The following is a 22,255-nucleotide window of genomic DNA, read 5'->3' on the forward strand; positions in this document are numbered from 1 at the left end:
TATCTCTATCAACAACACTTTTTTTGTTTCCTATACTACTGAGCATAACATTCTACCGACCTTTCAATGACATTAAGCACTGCCGACATTGACCTTTAAAGTGTATCATCATGTAACTTTGATTTTGGAGTTTCTGGAATCCAGTGTCTTGGGTCTGGACTCCACTTTATTTTGAATTTCGCTTGTGAATTGATGTGAAAAGCCGTCGATCTGAAAACGAAAATGACAGTTGCAGACGCAGAAAACTACCAAACAGGGGCAGCTCTCGGACCGTCAACAAAGACAGCCTATAACTGCATTAGAATGATCCAGCACGGCATTTTAAATCAACAAACAATACAGAACTCTAGTGAGCCAGGTTTGTCTTACTTTTCTCAATTGGCGAAAGCGTGCTGATACCAAATATCCAGAAAGAAATATATAACTAAAAAATCGCCAAAGGAACTGATCAAACTGGCGCAAAATGCAATTGACGCACGGAGCCAGGATAGAAATTCGGCAGAGAATGGGAATCCCGAATCCCAAATCCTCAACCTTCATCAGTTATTCTTTGTTTTATTTTCATCTGTGAACTTTGTTCATCGAGTGATGATATCTTTCCGGCTACTCATGCCCAGTATTAGCTTACTTGTTTCAAGTGATGATTCTGAGCATATCTTACTGAACTTTAACTGACTGCTGGCTGTTATAAAGGACGTGAACAAATATTGCTACACTATAGTACAACAAGTTTGATTTCGCGAGTCACGGCTCTCAAGAAAACCAGACCAGAAGCCAAGAAGACCTCTCAGTGTTGAAGACCGCCAGACCGGTGAGTATAGAGCAATATCAGACCATTGACTCAGTGTTATCTTAAACAAAATACTTATTCACTTCGTTACCTCATTTTCTTTACCGCACTGATAAAAAGTGCCTGTATTGCGATATAACATTTTTGTTTTTTACCATCTTAGTTTTGATAGAGCAACTTTCAAGGCTGGTGATTCACTTGTCCATCCATTTTACACCGGAAGAGAAAACGTTTGACTATATCAAGGATAAATTTGCTTCCTTGTTAATATTAACAGCTATCCTCGCTTGTACATGTAAGTTGCTGCATAGTTTTGTTCGTTTTTAACGCACAGTCCTTAAGTCAAGGGACTTCTCGAGTCTTTTTCGGTTTTTTGCTTGTGTGTCAATTTTTTTAGTGTTTACATGAATGAATATGATGTTCAACGTCTTTAATAAGGGCACGTAAGGGGCAGAGATAGATGTAGGTAAAACTTTTACACGGGTATAAAAAGGAAAATCGCGGCAATTGCTCTTGATAAAACGACGATTCTATATTAGAGATCTGAGAGATTAGAGCAACGATCGCCGCCATTCTGATCAAGTTTAAAAACGTGAGTCGTGCAGCATAAAAATCTGCCAAAACGTGTGTTGCACGTTGAGACTACCTGTTGCTCATAATTTTCTCTCAGCCAGTGGTGAACACAGCAAGCCCGTCCTTTGCGAACATTATCAATTGTCTCATCGTGCGCGTCACTACTGTAAGTAATCAAAAATTGTAATGCCTAACTTTTTTAAACGTGATTTTCAGGTTCATTTCCAAGCAAAGAACGAGGTATGTACGCTTTACAGTAGGCAACTCGTCAATGATTATTAGTCTATATAACATAATAGGGGGGGGGGGGGGGGGGGGGCGGTCATCCAGACCCTGAGAAAAGGGGAGGGGGGCCTGTCTCAAAGAATTTTTTTTCGGCCCTTTGGCCCTCAGTTTGGTTTAAAAATGGGGGGGGGGGGGGGGGCGCCTCCCGGGCCTCTCCCCTGGGTCCGCCACTGTAGAAAGTTACTACAGAATGAAGAAACCCTGAAATTATGATGACATCTAATCGTGATGTCTAACAGATGTCGTTTGAATGGTCACAGTAAAGGATTTTAACCACAGACTCAAAAATTAGTACCACCTAACAAGTGCCATCATCACTCTAGTCTGGGAGTAAATGGGTTAAGGGATGTTTTTGCAATATGTTTCAAAGGACAGTTGCAAAACAGTCGAACTTCCATTTGTGGCCCCTTCGTATACGATTTGTAGCCCACGTTTTTCAGTAACAAATGTCTTGAAATCTTTGAACATTTAGGAGGGAGGGGTGATCCAAACCTTCCGTCTCCCGTATCTTGCATCTCCGGCTCCTGCCCCTTTTTCTTTTGGTTTGCTCCCCTTCACCCTTTTTCGATTGCGAAATATTAAGGATTGTTGCGTTCTTTCCCTCTATTTCTTCCATTTCCCACCCTTTCAGAACTTCCACTTCCCGTCCTTTCCTCTCCCGTCTCGTGTGACGATAAGTTTTTCCCCTTCCAGCAACAAATCGGGAAATTAAGCGTAAAGAGAATTCGAGCGACTTCGGCGTAAGGACAACAAGGGGGAAAACTAACTCGCAACTCGCTTGGCAAGCGGGAAAGGAACTCGTCACTATTCCAAGGTACCGGATCTGCTACAACTGGAAACAGTACAGGACTCAAGCTTGGACTTCAACAGTTTAATCTTCGGCTCGTTAACGTAACTTGTACAATCAATTAAATCCGCAATGTAAAATCGACGAGCATATAACTTCGCAATGTAAATCGTAAAACAGGAATAACATTGCTCTATTTATACTAACCGATCAACTTATTAGAACATCACAGAACAAAAGGAAAGAAGACTGAATAAAATCAGCTGAACAGCGAAAACAAATCTGGATAAATTCAGTTTCAAGGTTCATATGTTAAACTAACTAACTCAAAATTAAATGTCAGTCAAACAAGTGAATTTAGGAAATTTACAAAGAAAGCTGTGTAAAAGAGTTAGAATTTCCTTTGCTCAGGATTCACTAAAATGTCAAAACTAAAAACTACGAACGGTTTGTATTTGAGCAGACGAAAGATCTAATTATTCAGTGACTAAGCTGTATAATTATCCAGAAACAAATTATCCTTTTAAAAGTAAACATTGAAGTAAAATTTGTATAATTTAAGGGAACTAAAACAACTCAATGCAAATTCAATGTAAATTACGGCTAACACAACTTTAAAGAGAATATTTAAAAGCTAGATATGAAATTCGAATCAAATAAAGAATACATGGGAAATCTCTCCTTACACTCGTGAACCCCTCCCGCCTCCTATTCTTCCGGGCTCCCACACCTTGTCCCCCCTTCAAGAAAGCAACGCATGAAATTCTCTCTTTTTTTTTTATCGTTTCTGTCGACCTACAGCTTGTGACATCGACCTCGGACTAGTCATAGATGACACTAAAGGCAACTTTAGTCTCATAAAGAACTTCACCAAGCACCTTGTCAGCAAGTTCCAAATCTCAGACAACGGTACGCGTGTTGGAGCCATCACGTTCGGGAGAACAGCAAATCTTCGTCTTCGGTTCAGCGACCTGAAAGGCAGGGAAAACAACTTGGAGAGTGTGAAAAAACAGATTGATAGCTGGCATGAAGATCCGCCCCTTCCTAATGTTAACAACATTTATTTTCATAGTAATATCAGCGAAGCTCTTCGTGTTGCGAAAGATTTCCTGTTCACGAATACCAGTGGCGTGAGATCCAGACAAGTAGAACAGGTGAAATAACAGTTGAGCCCACTTCATCCCGGAGGGGGGGGGGGGGGGGGGGGCTACTTAACAACGTTTAATGCGAGGAAGCTCCCTTTTATATACCGTTTTTGGAAGAAAAGGTGCCCCTTTGGAATGACCCCCTATTGAAAAATAGTACCTCTTTCACATACCTTCTTTCGAACTTAGACCTCTTTTAAGATATGAACAAACCTCAACTCAGATTGAGACTGTTTTCTCCACTTTTTCACAGCCATAAAATGCATCTGTTAGCCCTGTTGGGCGTTTTTACATACCGAAATGTTAGATTTCCCTACCCTTTTAAATAATTCAAGTGGTGAAATACATACCTTTTCATATACCTGAAGCCTGATAAAGGTACCCCTTTCGGGCGGAGCCTTCACGAATAGGTCATCATATAGGGAGCAACCCCAAAGACTTTATCCCGTAGCCGGCCCCAGGAAAGAGGGAGCTTAAAAAACAACGACGGTGACGGCTAGGAAAACGTCACTTAAAAAGTGAATTCGCGCTGCCTCATACCATCTCCGTTAATTTGTCAAATGTTGGCAAATTATTTCGGAGTTGAATTCTAAAGGACTGTATCAAAGTTCAAGAAAAAAAAAAAGTTGTTGTCTTGTGTTCCCGTCCTCGACAAAACGTAAAATTAGGCACTTTCACGTTGAAGTCGTGCAACGACGGTTAAAAAGTGTACAAAAAAACCTGATATGTGTAAAGTTGTTGTTTTGCTAATATAAAACCTATTGCTTTTTGGCCGTTTCCTTTGCCAGTCGTCGTTGCTTATTCATCCTTCATATATAGTCCCTTTCTCGTTATCATATTTATTAACAGAAACAGCTTTAGCGGAATATTTTTCACGCCTTCTTTGTAATATCCAACCAGAACAGAGCTACGATCATACGTCTCGGTACCACTGCATTCTGTGTGTTTGTACTTTGCAGCGGTGGGGGAGGAGGGGGGGGGGGGGGACATAGAAAAAAACAGGGATACCCCAATCATTCCGACAGCGGGCGTAGAGTGTCATGGGAATGATACAACCCGGTAAAAGGCAGGCAAAGCTCACACGACTTCCCAAGACTTCTTCGTATGCTGTCTTAAAGGAACGTTTAGTAGGGAGAGTAGTACACTGGTAATCGGCTCCTGGCGAAACCACCTTGTTCATGACACATTTTAAACCGCCGTCCGGTTACCGGGCCCCGGGTTATAGCTTCTGCCGCATTCAAACCCCATCAGAACGCACAGTCAGGGCTTCAGGTTTTAGATATAAGCAGAGGAGATATAAGTAAGGAAAATTTTCTGCCCTGATTCTGTTATATCTTCAAATGGTAAGAAATTCTATGCTTTTCGAATATGGACGAACGCCCCGTAGCCTGTCGCTAACCCTAATCACTATAGTCAGTGCTTAACGACTATAGTCAATTCGCTCAATCCTCTGTAAGGTCTTACTTTGTTTCAGGCATGGGTGCCGTTGATAACGCTCGTCAAAGAGCAGATGCAGCAGATGGAATCAAATGTTTGTCAAGATCGGATACAAGCAGGTTTTTCTGTCTCAATTAACAGGTACTTGTGATGTTCAAAGACGGAAAACAAGACAAGGGAGGGTTACGCAGCAGCGAACCTTTGGAACTACGCAATAAAGGAATAGAAATTATAACGGTGGGCATTGAAAAGCCAGACCCAATTGAGCTGGTAATGATTGCTGGCGGGAAGTTCAAAAACGTACATTGGCTGAACTCTCCAGACAGGATCAAAAGCGTCGCTTCAGAAATAGTTCAGAGTGTATGCAGTGAGGCCTAAGTTTTGAACAGGAGTCTGTATAACTTAGGCACTATATCAGGGCCACCCAACGAATGTTGTCTGTAAAATATCTGTGCGGGGAAGCAAATATCGCATAGAACTTTCTATTGCCTGAGGACGGCTATCTAATATAGAAAAAGGAAACCTAAAATTTTCGGATTTAAAAATATGATGGAGAGAGGAATGATGAGAAAATTAAATTGCTGCTTTGCATTCGTAAAACGTTGAATTTCATCAGTAAAATTTTCGGAAAAACAATAGTGAAGCCCTTGTAATTTCGAAAGGATCTTAAAGGATAACCGAACCGATGCAAATTTTTATAGCGCCGCTTTAAAAGCATTTCTAGAGGTCTAAAAGTACTCTAGATATAGCCTGAAAAAAGTTTTCAATGTATTTAGAAGGAAACCGTCGTTGGGTGCCCCTGTTATGTAAATGCATGCTAATCCTCCACTATTAGTCCTCCACAAAACATGAAATTTATAATTAGGTGCTTTCACGTTGTAGTCGTGCAACAACGGCAAAGAAATGCGCAAACGTGCGTGATGCACGTTCAGAGTTGTTGTTTTGCTAATTAAACCTACTGTTTTTTGCCGTTCGCGTTGCCTTCATCTTAGGCTTGTTAAAAGCTCCCTAATGACTTTAGCAAAGAACTGGCCTAAAACAGGAGTACACTCATGATCCGACAGGAGGCAGCGTGGCCGAGTGGTCAGCGCGTCGGACTCGCAATCCGGCGGTCCCGGGTTCGAGTCTCGCTCTGGCCACTTGCTGGATTTGTGCTCGGTCGTCTCGAATTCAAATTCTCGGCCATGCTTGTAAATAGCCAACTGGTTGCCTTCTGCCAGTCTGGGTTTTTAATCCTGTTATGTTGTATTTGAATTATTTGTTTCTAAATATTTGAGTGGAGTGCCTGTAAATTAGCTGACTAGCTAAGTGCACCTTCCACTATAAAAACATGCCTTTAACCTTTTTTTTTTTATCTGACGTAGTCCCTCAAACGAGGCAACTGAATTTCACTGGCTAGGTTGGCTAGGGGACCTCACTACTATTCTGGTCATTTTTAAGGATTTCAAACTGCAAAAACCGTGTTCTTTTATTGTTGATATCTGATCTGTTAAACAATTCGTCGCCATGATTTGGAAGGTACTTAAATGTATATTTATCAGAAGGCGGTGAGCTAAACTTGCCTTAGGAAAAAGCAGCCATAATTCCTTGGTCATTCCTATTGAAAAGATACAGTTTTTTGCCTAAAATCTTCGCTGCTGAACAACTGATTCAGTTTTCGAGAGGTGTTAAAAGATCAAACTGTATTACGTTCTCTGTATTGGCTTTCATAGGTGTACTTGTGATCTTGAACCCTCTCATTGCGGACGAGTAGAGTATGCCAGAATAACAATTAACCCTTTCACTGCCAAATGTGGCCAAAGGCAAATTTCGACCAAATTTCGACCAAATTTCCAAATTTCATTTTCAAAAATTTTGACAAACAAATAGCACCATGTTAAAGTACAGGCAGGGAAGTTTCATTTGAATGGTCACATCATAGGATTTCGTCCACAGACTGAAAAGTTATAGTCACTTTACAAAACTCCATCAAACACTCTGGCAGTGAAAGGGTTAATTAAGGCAATAAACTGACGGACAAGGGGAAGCACCAGATCATAGTGTCATCTTTCCAATGCGATTTTCAGTTTCCCTTTCTATTTCCCCTCCTTATTCGGACCTTTCCCGGTCATGTTTATGAACTGATACGCCTGATTCTAAATTTCCTGCATGTTATTGTTTTTATAAGTACAGTGCGCGGGCAAGTGCAGTTTTGCCCGGGTCTCTAAAAGTAAGCTTAAGTAATAAACCTGTCGTTTTGATTTACTGAGGAGAAAGTAAGCTGTTCAATAAAACAGCAAAAAGACTGAAATTAGCTTGTTATGGCTAAGAAGGATGCTACGTGCCTATATAATTCTTAATTTCATTCATGTAACCCTCTATGGTTAAAATTAGCTCATTAAGTCATTTTTCCAACTCGCTTTTCAGTCCCCTTTCTGTTTCCTTCCCTTAATATATTCCCCGGCCATGTTGATAGCTGAAACGCCTTTTACAGATGAATTTAAATTTCCTGTTTGTGATCATTTCTTTTAGTACAGACGCGAGCAAGTGCAGCTTTGCCCGGGTCTTTTTCCGGTCCTCCGGGTTTTTTTTCCTCCTGTTTCTCTTTTTTTTTATATGGCATTAGAATTTCCAATAATTGTCTGTTACCTTGCTTCACCTTTTTATTTCTTTTTGAAACATTTCCCACTTACTATTGCCTTTTAGGGAGGCAAACCATTCCTAAATTCAACCACTAAATCTGTCACGCCCCTTAGTCAAATCGGAAATGGGTTCTCAAAACAATGCTACAATTTAGTTCCTGTCTCTGTATTATAACCTGTCTTTTTTTACCTTCTAACTCTTTCATTAACTTATTCTAGAGATAAAAGACCTTGCGATTTCGCTAGGATTTGACTTCTTTATTATAATATCAATAAAAACCGAAGAGTTTACCAAAGCAACTCAAAATCAACGCACTGTGGGAATTGCATTACTTTATATAGTATTTAATACCGGGTAGTACCCTTTATTGAGCAAACAGGAAGTCATTTGTGATCAATATACACGCTAGCTGTCACGTATTGTTATGACAGTATTTAAACAGGTTTAAGACTCGTAAGCTACTTAGTCAAACAGCTCAGCGTAATTCAGTGCATCTTTTGCTCCTTGGGAAAACAAGAAGATGAAGTTACTTCTACTCGTTTGCCTCTATATTGGATTGGGCTGCTCAACACGGCGGGTATGTTCGTGACGATTATATGTTTTTTTAAGACAAAGTTTTCATTAAGTAAGAGAAAGACGCTTCGATCCACTCGCACCGACTTTTAATGATGTAATGATACCTCGTATTTTTTTCTTACTTTCTGAACTCTATCTTCGGCAAGATGCCATACCTTTCTCCCCCTATGAATTGTTCCGAGCCTTGTTTACCGAACTGATGAGCGTAATTGTGGAATCTTTTGCCTAAAAATTACGTACCTCACTCACTCATCCGATAAAATCCAACGGTCGTCATCGGAGTCCGAGTGTAATCCGGAGTGAGTTTTGTATACAAACCATTTTCAGGTATTCAAGTTTTGTTTTTGTTTTTCCTGCTCCAGCACGTAATAAAAAGGAAAAAAGTTTTTGAAACTGAAAAACTTTCGAGACTGCACGTTTTAACAGTTTTAACGAACGACTCGGAATACACGATGAACCGTGACTTCCATTCATCCGTATCCATCCGTAACTCTGTTATAACAAATGACCGTGACAACTATAGCTTGAATGATTTGATCAAAACGCTTCCATAGAATTAGGATTATTTTCTTTTGTTTCATGGATCCAAAGCCCTCCTCTTGAAATGAAAAATGCAGCGTATCATCAGGGGTGCCCAACGACGTTGTCCACCTGAATACATTGAAAACACTTCTTAGGCTATCTACAGTACTTTTAGATCATTGGAAGCGGGGCTATAAAAGTTAGGGCAACTTGAGTCCTTTCGAAATACAAGGGATTCAGTACTGTTTTCCCGAAAATTTTTTATGCAATTGAAAACGTTTCGAAGTTTATGGTTTTTCCGACTCCTCTTTCCATTCAAATTTCCAAGGCGAAGAGTTTAGGTTTCGTTTGTTTCAAAATATAGCTTAACGGGGGAGTGAAATATCGAAAATTAAACTTCAGAAAATAGTACGGAATTTGTTACATAAGCTTCGAAAATCGTACATGACGGAACTGTCCTCTAGAAATCTTTCGCCGTCCTTAAGCTGTAGAAAATGCTCACAGATATTTTACAGAAAACATTCGTTGAGTGCCCCTGTATCATGTTCCGTTTATCTAGAGCTTCACAATTCCACTTAACTTTCTCAACAGGGAATTTCCTTCCCTTCCAGCTTCTTATATTTTGTTGTAAACGCTTACGTTGATAACGGTTTCAGCCAAAAAAGGATATCCTCTCTTGGTTTAATGAAGGGCATTAAGATCCTTTTTCTTTTCCCCCTTTTTTCTGAGAAAACATATTTGAAATTGCTGGAATCTGGTTTCTATCGGGCGTCAATTTTTACATTGCGCACAATACGTCTTGTTTAGCGCCCCCTTTCCCCCACCCCCTAAAAATTGCATAAGAATTGTTTTCAATTTCTCCTGGATAGTACATTCGTCACAGGAGAAAGCAAAATCACCAGGTTTATCAATGCCAACGAGAAAGCGGCAAAGCGCCTGCATTAATTTTTCTTTCCTTAGTTAGGCTTGATTGCAAACCCCATTACCCCACATATTGTTGTGTTGTTCTCTTGATGGGAGCATTTAAATGTTCTCACTTAGCTTCTCACTCATCTTGCTAATGGCCTAAATTGAGGCCTCAAATGAGGTTATTCCAGGACCCCCCCCCCCCCCCAAAGACCTATGTTGTCTCTATATTTTTTTCGCGGCAGAATGATACTGAAAATAATTACCTCTTACAGCCATCACCAAGTACCAAATATCACACTCTCCTCGTCACATCTTTCATTCACAAGTTCTAATTCCTAAAGACCAAAATTTGCCTGAAGCACCGGGGTGCAGTTTGTCTCCTACAGTCTGCCGGAGTTTCGGACAACGATTTATAGAACCCTGGTTTTCCTTGCCGGGAATCTCAGTTCTCAGTTGGCAAATTTTCAATAATAGCCTGCAAGTTGCGTTACGACATTTTTGTATAAATATTATACTTGGGCACATATGGAATCAAACACAGCTGAAATAACATTCAACGTTCCAAGTTCCCTTTTTTTTCATTTAAACAAGTTGCACTTTTTCGATTGATGCTCTGATTCACGTCGGTTTTTTTACGGTTTTCGAGTCTACCACGTTCTGTTAAACAATCAAGTAATAATTTCCGCCGTGTGGAGTAAATTATTGCGCACAAATTTTTCTCTACTGGTTTTTTTACTTTTTTGCATGTTTTTTTATGTTACGAATCGTGAAAAATCGCTGTATGAAGAAAAATCAAGTAGAAAGAAGCATTTTTTTGAAGTGAGCATGGAAAATACGTAAGGGTGGATTTCCGCTGTCACGTAAATTTAACCCTTTCACTGCCAAACGTGGCCAAAGGCAAATTTCGACCAAATTTTCAAATTTCATTTTCTAAAATTTTGAGAAATAAATAGTATCACGTGAAAGTACAGGCAGAGAGCTTTCATTTGAATGGTCACATCATGGGATTTCGTCCGCAGACTCAAAAGTTAGAGTCACCTTACAAAACTCCACCAAGTACTCCGGCAGTGAAAGGGTTAGAGTGGTTTTCGTTTGAGTGTCGTAAAACCAAAACCAAAGTAATTACTCTGGCCAATCACATAGGACACAGACAATACATTGAACCAATCATAACTCGAAGTAATTACATGTGGCTGACGCAAAGCGCGGGAAAATCGTGCGAGCGCGTCACAATTGGCTTTGGTTTTACTTCTGATTGGATGAAAAGGTGGCGCGAATCTTTTAAGCCAATCGCATCGTGTAGAAAGTGCAAAACCAATTACTTTTCGACACTCAAATGAAAACCGCTCTAAGGCGCGTAAATAAAATAGAAGCAATCTATGGGAGGGTGCGCGTAAAGGTAAAAATTGAGCTACTATCCGCCGTCCCTGCTTCCTCCGACTTAAAAGATATTTTTTTGAATTGCAGCCGGGAAAGAATATGATCCCTTTTGAACTTCGTCGCGCGATGATCAACGTGACGTCGCTGGATTCTTTCTTCCAATCCTTGTCATTTGAAGAAGGATACATTAGCTCTCTGAGAAATGATGTCAGAAGCTTGAACCAAGGAAAACATTGTAGGTTCTTCACGTTTTTATTTTGTTATAAAATGTGCAAAATGCATCTGTGAAGTATTAGAATACTCAGTGTATCTTTTCAAATCCAGACGTTTTAGTTATTTTTGTTACCACCACCACCACCACCGTAATCATCATCATCATCATCATCATCATCATCATTGTCGCTATCGTTACCGTTCCTGTCGTTCTTATCGTTATAGTTATTATATAGGGATCGGGATCTCGTTCCCATACTCGCATCGCTTTCTGTCAGGGCCACGTGGCGCAGCTCTTAGGACGAGCATATTAACCCTCGTGTAAGCTCTATTTTTTCATGTGCATAATTTCTGCGCATGTGAATCAGGTTTCTGTGTCAAGCTATGTCATACAGCAAAATCACCACATTTTTAGGTCGTGTTTGTCATTGGTTCTCTCCCTCACTTGGAACGGTTTACCTATACTTTTACATACAGCAGTTATAACTAACAATATAAAAATTTATTTTACTTTAGTTACCAAAGGAATCCTGCATGGGAGGTTGTCTGACAATTTCGATGGACTTCCTCTTGTTATCCTTGACAGTGCAGAATGTAAAGCGCGCCCTGTTGCAATTGAGGTTCCTCAGCCTGTGCGCCAAGATGCGCTATATTTTCCATTTTTTGTGACTTTACACCGTTGTGGGGGAGCCTGCAATAGCAGACCGTTTGAAACAAAGTGTGAAGTCCAAGGTAAACATGTTTCTCTTTAGTACCATACATTCAAATGAGACCTCCTCGGCAGCGTATCACATGATACTGTAGTTCTGTCATCCCTTTGCTCATTCATAGAAAACAAAAGTACTTTTGCATGGACGAAGTACAAAACCTATAAAAACATGGTCCAGGTAGTACCCTCTCAGCAATGGCTCACCATGACCGAGGTTTTCTCGTCCAATCTACATGTATATATTAATGGTGGACACTTGGAGAGACTTCACCCCTGTACATATGGACAACGTGCCAGAAACTCTTAAGGGTATCCAGCGTAAAGGTTGTTTACTGAGCCTTCCAAACTATATTGGTACTTGTCTGATCATCGTTTTTCTATCACATTATTACGAAGACCACCAATAGTCGGGGCACAAGGGAAAACTGTCCTTGTTGGCCATTTTTTACCGCATTCTTAGTATGACTTCATATCACACCATACTTGGCAAAAGCCTTAACTACTGTACCGTACCTCTTAAGCCCTTCTATGCTTTACAAGTTTGATTTTAATTTGTGAATCGAAGGTTTCTACTGATTCTTTTCTATCACTGTAACATTCCTTCATTTTACAACCGAAAAAGGCCTGGGGACCAGCTTTTTCATTATATGATTGAATTCGTGACATCACATTTTAAAATTAAATGAAACCGAAAAAAAAATATCATCCACAGTGGAACTTTCCATACAGAGAAGAGACTAGGAACTGGCCATTTCGAGGTTGCCCTCGACTGTTTTGGAAACGATATCACTTCTTTTGGGGGGCTGTTAATAGGTTGCATTGGAAATTGGGTCTGAGAAGTTGTACTCGAAACAATCTCGTAGTGCAATTCGACACGACATCGACTCATTCTTCCGCTGAAATATTTATTACAGGGTCCATTGTATTGTGAGTAGTATCCTGGACCTAGAGGTCTTTTCTGAGCCTCCGCTGCGAACTATCAGGAATTAAGTAAAAAAATCGGCACCCGGGGTATATAAGTGGTGATTTGAGGCATAGAATGTCATCCGTTTTACTCAGGGTTCGTTACACAGGATCTCTGTTTTATACGTTTGGTCTTCTTAGAAGTTATTTCTATAGGGTTATATTAATTGTGTATTTTCCGCTTTAGAATCTGAGGATCTAAATCTTGTGGTAAACAGAGTTGCCTGGTTTTCTGCCTCGGACAAGTTGCACGAGCTATCAAAAGAAATAACGACCGTACGCATAACAAACCACACCAAATGCGGCTGTAAGTGTGCTATAAAGGCAACAGACTGCAATAACAGGACCGAGCGTTATAACGAAAACACTTGCCGCTGCGAATGCAAATCACGCAGTAAACTCTGTCCATTTAATTTCAAATGGGACCCGCTAGAGTGCCAGTGCAAGTGCAACCTTCAGTCTAGCCACAGGTGCAACAAACGATACCAGTTTGACGAGAAATTGTGTAGATGCGTCTGCAGTGGTAAAAAATGCAAGATGGCCAACAAAGTACGCGATCCTAAAGATTGTCGCTGCAAGTGCCCAAGGCTAGTGTGTCCGCGCGGAATGCACCATGATCGCCGCAAGTGTCAATGCATTGGAAACAGACGCCGGTCTATTCTGTGATGCTTAAAATTGTAGGGTTGTGAAAAATACCCGCGAGGATTTCCTTCACAGAGACAAGATAAACAAATGATTCCGTTTAACGAATCTACCTTTTTAAAATTGGCCCAGCCGCACTGTTTAATATAATAACTAGTTGTAGAATTTGAGATGGATCCCGGCCGAGGGATGCTCCTTATTTGGCTTTAACCGGTATAGCTTTCAGCGTCTTAAGTCTTAGTTTGAAATTCAAGCAAAATTTGCCGGCATTTTGCAAATTGACCGAGGCCAAATTAACGAGATCAAGAGTTTCAACGAAAGCTGAAAATTCAACGACAAATGAAATTTGCGTTGCAGTCGTCGTCTTTGATACCAGCCTAAGCTTCGTAACTGTCAAGTGAACGCCCAACACAGGGCGCTTACCATTTTGTCGGAATCGGCCGGCCCAACTGCCTCAAACGTAAAGAAAACTCTACAAATAGTCAGGTTTTCAAAGCCAGATCAGTCTATTCCCTAAATAGTATGTATTGAGATAATGGGTTTTAGCGAATACTTCAAAAAGATTAAAATGTCGTTATCAATGTTATGGTCCGGCCGTCCAGCTCTGAATTTTGAAAAAAGCAGGAGTAGGTTAACCGTTTTAGTTTGGTTTGGCCACAGGTTACCTAGACTCGACGATAGTACCACTGTATAAATCCTGTAAAATAAAAGTGTTTGGATCGGGGTAAAGTTACGATCGTAAATTTTGTAGGAAATACTAAATAAACGTCAATAAAACTTACTCTGCAGTTAGTTTTGTTGTCGCTAATGCTCACACGAAGTTTGCTAAAATGTTGTCAAATTGTTCTTCGATGCAATTATATCAGGGGGCAGTCTCAAGCGATGAAATCTCGGCCGCCACAGCTCTCTTCCCAACACAACTGCTTCTCGAAATTCAATGAACTCCACTTTAAAGGACAATACAGATTTTTTTTTTTGGGGGGGGGGGAGGATGGGGGTTGAAGGGGAAGGGTTGTTAGCAAGTAAAGTGAATTATAAGCAACGTATAAGTGGTGTGTTGACTATTAAAAGCCAGCAGGATAGTGGGTCAAAATTCTTACCAAAAAGAATTTCTCAGTCCAATTCGACTCAACATCAATCTACTCACTCTCATGTGCAATTTAAAATATTCAATTAGATTTCCAACTGTATTTACTGCATGTACCCGCGGTATGGAGCCCTTAGAATGAGGTTCATAAATAAAAATAACTCTTTCTGGAACCTTGATACTAAAAGGTGTAATCACAAGCGCTTAGTAGAGGTGACAACTTGATGAAGGTTTTTACAATAACTATTAAGGGGAACCATTTCCGAAACTTGCAGGCGATCACTTAACAGGGTTTTTATTTTAGACTTCTCGCCCTTTGTAAGGGTTCAAGACAGTCTTAAATTTTGGATTCTACGTTGTGGATTGCGGATTCCAGGTATTGGATTCTGGATTCCTTCTAAGTGGACTTGGATTCGGTATTCCAGTAGTAAGCGGATGATTGATCTGGAATGCGGGTTCCAAATCCCAGGATTCCGGATTCTACAAACAAAATTTTCCAGGATTTCGGAATCCAGAGGAATACCTCGTAGGGATGAGACCTCATTTACTGGGTTGATTAGTAGTGTCAGCTTCCAATATTCAGTGCTTTATTTGTTGTTATTTTATAGCTTATCATTGGGTTACATTGTAAATGAGACGCGGTGTTATGTTTGCACCTTTCTTTAAATTACGACACTGCTTTTCAACGTTTAGTTTTTGAATCTAATGGACATGTTCCAAACATCCTTTCAGTTTTTCTAAACAGGACAACATTGAAGGTCCAGGCTTGTGAGCAAGGTCGCACTGTTTCATTTTGTCAAAACAGTGTTTCTAAAAAATAGAATTGAGAAAAAAATATTAAGACAGTTTTTTCAGATGATTAATATTTAGACCTTTAAAATCAATGTAATAGGTAACATGAAAAACCAGTGCTACGCCACCATCAACTGCAAATAAGTTTTAGATATACACGTCAAAGTTTTTAAGAGTGAAGGTCAAAGCTAAAAGGAATCTAGGTACTTATACAAGCTTCTACCGTTCTGAATCTAGGTTTTCAAAGACCCCAATTTAAACTTCTCTGAAGGCTGTAAAGATACCGATAATCTGAGTATCGGGCTCTACTTGTGGGGGATTGGGAGGGGGGGGGGGGGTGGGGGACGAGGGCAGGGAGTTAGGATGTAGGAGCGAGAAGGTGGTTTTCATTTCTCTCCTCCTCGTAATTCCTCAAGAAAAGGAAAACCAAGAAAAGAGAGTCCGATACTTTGGTTACTATAAAGAGAGTTTCACCCCCTAATTTGGGCTCCCCTTTGCATGCTTGAATTTTAGACAATTGCATCCGTCCGTGTTTGGTCGGTCGGTCCTGTTTTTCACATACTTCGGCTCTGAAGCCCAAGTAACAACCCTACATACATTCCTTGTTTCTTCCGTTCGTAATCATTTATTTAAATGCCATTTTTAAATTTCAAATTTCTTTCATGTCACTACTTCAACGGTTTGTTTCATCTACTTTTAACGTTCACTTTTTCTTATTTAAACTTTTCACGTGTACGTTATTATAGTATCATATTTCACGCTATTCTTTATTTCATATTGTCGTCTTAGCTCTAACCCTTTCATTGTATGTAAGACCCTGAAGATGGAAGGCCGTGCCTTTGGAAATATCGGTAAAAGAAATACATACCCCCGACTGTAAAATCAGCCTTGCTGTTTTTGTTTCACTTTGATATACTAGCCCATTGGGTACTTAGGCTGGGTTACACCACACTACCAGTATGTTTCTTTTAATAATTCTACTCATATTATAGTTAACATTAAAGAACGAAGCATGTGTACTGTCCTCGTTTCGCAGGGCTTTTGCCCCGTTTCATAGCTTTACCGTGCTTGTTTTGACTCGTGGCTTTAAGGGTGCCAGTCCGTCTCGAATAAAGGGCCCGGGGGACTTAGGGTTTAAAGAACGAGTTATGCCTCGGTTACACTATACATAAAACTGATCAGTTTTGGCCCTTTTGGGTCCGTTTAGTGAGTCCCAGTGTGGGCTGGACGGACACCCGACGTGTTTGTTTTGCCTTAAATTGTGCTTAATTGCTCAAGGAGAGGCTGCATTGGCACTTTAGGCTAAGACAGATCATTTTACTGATAATTTACAGCGTATCAAATCCACAAAATCATAAGCTTTTTTGCTCATTAATCAGAAAGCACGAAAGCAAGTAATACTTACGAATTTTGGAGGAGGATTCACGTCTTTGAAACACTTCGTATGTTCTTCTTTCCCTTTATTAGCATTTTTATTTAGGCATTCAACGAGAGTTTTGACTTTTTTCTAGAGAGAGAAAAAGGAGGAGAGGGAATAAATTATACAACTTGAAAATACGTAGCGTCGCTGTATTTTTCGACTTACATTGGTGACCAAACGTACAGTTTTTGCAAACCATTTCCTTATTACCTCCTTAGCAAGATTTTTTGTCCGTTTGCGACCTGCGGTCCTCTTGTTAAGGATATTTTTCCGTCTGTAAAAGCTGGATCACATTTTATTGAAAACTTTGTAAACATTATATTTTAGAAGATTTGTAATCGTTTCATGTAGTATATACCTTGAGTGCAACCCACGGCTTTTTGCCTTAATCGGCAGGCCCTTCTCAGTCAAGACCTCAGACAGAGTTTTTCTTATTATAATTTGTACTGTTTATGTCATAGATCTTAATATTTCCAATTGGAATCCGGATAAAAGCTAAGTAAGCATTTTAAGCCTGGTATAACCATTTATTTATGTGATAAATGTTCATTTTGTTATTTGCCACCTACTAAAACTACCGCGACTTTTTCTAAAGTTAACAAAACGATGTACCCTGTTCTCAGAGCCTCAATTTTCTCTTTAGAGAAAGTCGAACGCGTGTATGAAAATAAAAAACCAAAAAACCGAAAACCAAAAAGCGTCTGCGGAGAGGCTAAAGACGATCACAAGAAACTGAAAAAAGAAAACCAAAGTTATAACAATTTACTTACCTCGACGTCGAACATAATTTTAGCTGGATTTGGTGGATTTGGTGGGTCTTCCAATTTCCTTTTAACCAGGTATTTGGCAGCAGTGAGAGAGAAACAGAGCAAAAGCGCTAAAATAGCCTTCATGACCTTTCTTCTTTGTCTAATAAAAAACCGTGCCTGTTACGAACGTTTTAATTTCTAACTGTATTATCAAGAAATCTCAGCACAGCGAAAACGTGATATTTATTAACTAGGGAATCCCTAGCGTTTTTGTTTATTCACCTGCGTTACTTTAATGAACGTAGTTGTAATATATATATTTTTTTAATAAAAGCTTCTGAAAGTACTCACTCAGTAATGCGTAATAAATTCGAAGATTGAAATAATTTGTTTTGGCGGGCACTTTTAAAACTTTGTGAGGTAAAAGTGCTGGAAGATTTTAAGCTTGAATCTGTCTACGTTGTTCAAAAAATGGAGCATTATAAAAAAAATTTGCATTGGTTAAGTTCTAGTTATAATTAAGGAGGAGTGTAATGCATAAAGTTTGCTTGAGCAAATTGTAATTAATATTGAATAGCTATTGATCTCTTTACATTAACGATTCAAAGCATGTCAAACTGTTTTCTTTTCCTAAAAGTTTGGATCTAGTCATTTAACGACACCTTTTCGCCAACACTACTTCAAAATTTTTGTGAAATATAACTGGGAAGTTTTGTTGATTTTGGGGCGCAGTTTTGCTTTTTCCACTAATGAGAACTCTGCAGCTGTGGCTAGTAATTAGGGTTTTGTTAGATCCTCCAGCTGTTCACGAGCAAATTGAACTCGCAACCATTTTCCTCTGTCCGCGCGCGTCTGGCCATGTCGCGCGTATGTTTAAAGAGATTGGCCTGAGTTTATAATGGAAATCCTTTCATCTCTATCTGAAAAAAAAAAGAGAGCTGGGAAAATAGTGATTTGTGCACGCCCAGTTCCCTTCTTCTTCAGTCTTCAGTCACACTTGCTGGAAGTAGGGGATGTCCCACCACCGTCTGTGTCATTTTTACTATGTACAGGCGCGGGCAGCCACACTACACAGTCAGTTATAATTGCTTGTAGCTATATTGTTTAGATTATCATGTTCCTCACAAACTAACTAAACATCGATTCCTTGCGTATCCTCGGTTGTCAATTCCCATTCTAAGACAAATATTTCAGGCAGGTGAATGTCGAAAGGTGAAGTACAGTGTGTGTTGTTTCTGGTAGGGTTTTACGACCCAGTGTTCCTGGACATTGGGCATATTGGTGTCAAGGTGCAAGGGGTTGTACCTTAAATATCTTTTTTCAACAGGGAGGGTAGGAAGTTGTATTTCAGCCGTTATAACGGGGGGAAGGGTCGAGTTGACTTTTACCCTTGTTTTACTCATTTTAGAGCCTGACCCCTCCCCTCCTGCATGCTTATTATTGCACAGTCTCTTAGATGTCAGTTGAAATTTGAAGTAGCTAATGAGAGCGCAAGGTGAACACTTTTAGCACAAAATCTCTGTGAACTGGCCCTCGAAAGTGTGACCGGTACATAGGACTGCTCGACAGTCAGTCGAAGTCAAGCTTGACGATCGAAAGGGATCTTTAGAAATCATTACATCCTGAAGGTTTCATCCAAAATAAGGACAATACACTGGGTCTCTATTTCAATGGGAATCTTAAGAAAATCTAAGAAAATTAAACAAGTTATCGTATCCATGAGGAATTCTATTATTTTATCGTCCTCGTCAACGATGACTATACCGGCCACCATTTTGAAAAGTCACCGAAGTGAGACGTGACGTCATATTGGTACGATAACTGAGCCACCAAATTCCTTGGAGACACTCCCTCCTTCCTGGTTTAAAGGACCTTAAGATCCGCGGACGGGGACGCAGAGAAAACGTCGCTGAAAAAGTGAATTCGCGTTCTTTCAATCTTCATCGCGATTACTCCAAGTCACTAACTTTGTCAAATCTAGGTGAACCCTCCTAAAATTGAATTCCTAAGAACCATATCCAACTTCAGAAAGAGGAAGGAAATTTCGTGGTCGCTTGTGTACTTCCTCTGTACATCGTGAAATTAGACATTTTCACGTCGTAGTCGTGCAGTGACGGCAAAGAAATGTACAGAAAAGCGTGAGCACGTGCAAAATTGTTGTTTTGCTAATTAAACCTAATTATTGCTTTTGTGGCGTTCCCGTTGCCGTCGCGGTCGCCGTCGTTGGATTTTAAGGTACCTATAAACATATATAAGGCTGTACGGCGGGTAAAGCTATTGGCAACCTCTCAGGTGTGCGTCCCTGATCCCGGTATCCTATCAGTTTCAACTCAGTTAGGCCCCGTCCACATTAATGCGTCATTAGGGCCATTTATAGGAGGAAAAATAAGACGCGTCTTAAATAACACGCGAACTGTACCATTTATACGAGCATGTCTTATCTAAGACAAGAACAGCCCGTATAAATGGTTCGCGTCTTATTTCTGTTCTTGACTCGTTTTCATGTGAGTGTTGCCCGTAGCAACGGCAATCAACAAGGCGCAAAAATTTTCCCGCCAAAAATTAATGCATGCGTACCATGCATTCGAGTCTTATGTAAGACGCGGTCATTTATACGAAGTTTTCCTCGTCTTAGTTAAGACGCGTCTTATCTAAGAACAGGTGTTAAGGGCTGTTCTAAAATAAGACGCGTCTTAGCTAAGTCGCGTCTTATTTTAGACAAAATGTGCCGTTTATACAGAAAGTTCGCGTCTTATTTAAGACGCGTCCTATGTAAAATGCGTCTTATTTTTCCTCGCAAAAGTGGCCCTATTGTTAGGCCCGGTCCACATTAATGCGTTATTGTTTGAAAAGGCATACATTTGGATACGTTCATGCCTTCCTTCCACACTAATACGCTGAGCGTTTTCACGGAAAACGTAACCATTTAAAAACGCTCTTGAAAGTGAATCAAAACGAAAACGCATACATATATAATTAGTATGGACGGTCAAAAACGGTCGAAAACGCATCAAAGTGAAAACAATGATCGAATACATCACAGGCGCGCGTGCCTGTAGCATGCGCAAAGAGTCCAACTTACGTCACAACGTGTAATTCTATCGTTCTCGAGCCTTCTAGTTTTAGAAAGACCAAAGCGCATCAAAACGGTAGTGTGGACGCGAATCGATCGATCGATGCGTTTTCGATGATAACGAACACCATTATTATGGATAGGGCCTTAGTATGCTTGGGTGAGGACAAAGTAATCGATATATTTCCAGTAAAGCTAAATTGAAACAATTCAAAGATTTGCTCTTCCACAAAGGATTTTATTTGTTTAAGATAAGCGTGGTTAGTGGTGCCATTCAAAAGGGTATTTAATGATTTCAGCCGAACCATCCTGAACCAGCCATTTCTTCTTCTTCGTAAGGCAAGCATTTTTTAATGGCTTTCATACACTCCCCGAATTCGCGACCCTTCGGTTGTTTGTGGCATGGACGAAATGCGTCTTCAAAGCATTTAATCTAAAAAAAACGGAAACAAAAATCTTTTTACCACATACTCATCACAGAATTTCAAATCAACAGAAGGTATAATGCTGTCTGTATTTGATCTTTTTTATGCTCAACTCAAGGGGCACCCTGCCTACACAATCTTTCTTTGGCTTGCTTGATTGGTGTACTCGATAAAGACTCTGCCTGAATCGAATTTGATCTTTGCTGAGCATGCGCTGCATGTTGCTAGGATACATTTCCGAACCCAGGCCTAATAGCCGCGCGCTTGGTTCAACGGGCTCAGTTATGACCATCGGTTTATCAATAAACGAATGCTTGCACTCGTAAAACCAGTTTGAAAGAACCGTTTGAAAGAACAAGATTGATTAGTCAAGACGTTTTGGCTGCGGCGACCTCAAAAGGCTTGACGCGATTCAGGCAAAGCCCCCTTTTCGCTTAGCTCCTCCTCTTCAAAGTAGACAGAAGGACACTCTGCTCGCAGGGTATTCAAGGGACTACTTTGAAACTAAATGACTAAGGCCAAGCAAATGGTCAGATCCCTATCTCTTTCTCGAAAGTGGTCCTTATAATGCTTTGTAGTGTATTCAACAATTATTCCACGAGTGCGTTTTGGATGTGAGTTGGCTATAATAATAAATAATAATAACTTTATTTCTATAGCGCTCTTATCCTATGTTCCTATAATTATTTCATATCCAACAAGCACGAGTGGAATAATTGTTTTATTCAAAAACCCCCAAAAAACGAACTGATTCTGATCTTGTTTTCAATTTTGAGCAGACGCGTACAGTTACTATATTTGGAGAGCGTGATATAGTGGCTCATATACCATGATGGCTAACCCAATCGGAGCTCTAGAATTGCATTATCTAATGATTCGGTTTTTAATAAAAATACATATATATCAAACCCGGGGGTACTCCCTATAATAATCGGGGTGGCTCCGCCAGAAGGGGGTTCCTTTTTCAGGCTCAAGGTATATGAATGGGTAGAGGTTTCACTTGTTAAAATATATGATAGGGTAAAGAAATCTGTAATTTACTCTGTATTGGTGTCAAAGGAGTCAAAAGGGCTAACAAATGGGGTAGGGGTTTCACTAGTTGAAAGATACGATAGGGTAAAGAAATTGTTATTTACTCAGTTTTGGTGCAAAAAGT

The 22,255-nt window shown here is 40.0% G+C and overlaps 4 protein-coding genes across 4 annotated transcripts in view; 2 read left to right on the top strand and 2 right to left on the bottom strand.

Moving 5' to 3' along the window:
• The first annotated feature begins 222 nt into the window (after positions 1-222).
• On the top strand, positions 223-5,529 carry LOC140948183 (collagen alpha-5(VI) chain-like). The gene is made up of 5 exons (XM_073397406.1): positions 223-358; positions 954-1,085; positions 1,580-1,603; positions 3,237-3,589; positions 5,159-5,529. The coding sequence occupies exons 1-5, from the start codon at positions 223-225 to the stop codon at positions 5,393-5,395; spliced, it is 882 nt and encodes a 293-aa protein (XP_073253507.1). The 3' UTR covers positions 5,396-5,529.
• Positions 5,530-8,077: 2,548 nt separating this feature from the next.
• On the top strand, positions 8,078-14,334 carry LOC140947593 (uncharacterized). Its single transcript, XM_073396742.1, has 4 exons — positions 8,078-8,216; positions 11,114-11,261; positions 11,756-11,971; positions 13,099-14,334. The coding sequence occupies exons 1-4, from the start codon at positions 8,160-8,162 to the stop codon at positions 13,575-13,577; spliced, it is 900 nt and encodes a 299-aa protein (XP_073252843.1). The 5' UTR covers positions 8,078-8,159; the 3' UTR covers positions 13,578-14,334.
• Positions 14,335-15,198: 864 nt separating this feature from the next.
• LOC140948401 (uncharacterized) lies at positions 15,199-17,808 on the bottom strand. The gene is made up of 3 exons (XM_073397636.1): positions 17,623-17,808; positions 16,838-16,939; positions 15,199-15,450 (listed from the first exon to the last, which is right to left on the bottom strand). The coding sequence occupies exons 1-3, from the start codon at positions 17,743-17,745 to the stop codon at positions 15,343-15,345; spliced, it is 333 nt and encodes a 110-aa protein (XP_073253737.1). The 5' UTR covers positions 17,746-17,808; the 3' UTR covers positions 15,199-15,342.
• A 3,083-nt stretch (positions 17,809-20,891) lies between these two features.
• Positions 20,892-22,255, bottom strand: part of LOC140948392 (uncharacterized) — a 7,623-nt gene continuing 6,259 nt past the window's right edge. The window contains exon 3 of the mRNA XM_073397627.1: positions 20,892-21,107. Within this exon, the coding sequence (XP_073253728.1) occupies positions 20,970-21,107 (138 nt within the window). The 3' untranslated portion in view covers positions 20,892-20,969. The remainder of the gene's footprint in view (positions 21,108-22,255) is intronic.

This window comes from Porites lutea, chromosome 9 (assembly GCF_958299795.1).
Source record: "Porites lutea chromosome 9, jaPorLute2.1, whole genome shotgun sequence".
NCBI classification, from domain to species: domain Eukaryota; kingdom Metazoa; phylum Cnidaria; class Anthozoa; order Scleractinia; family Poritidae; genus Porites; species Porites lutea.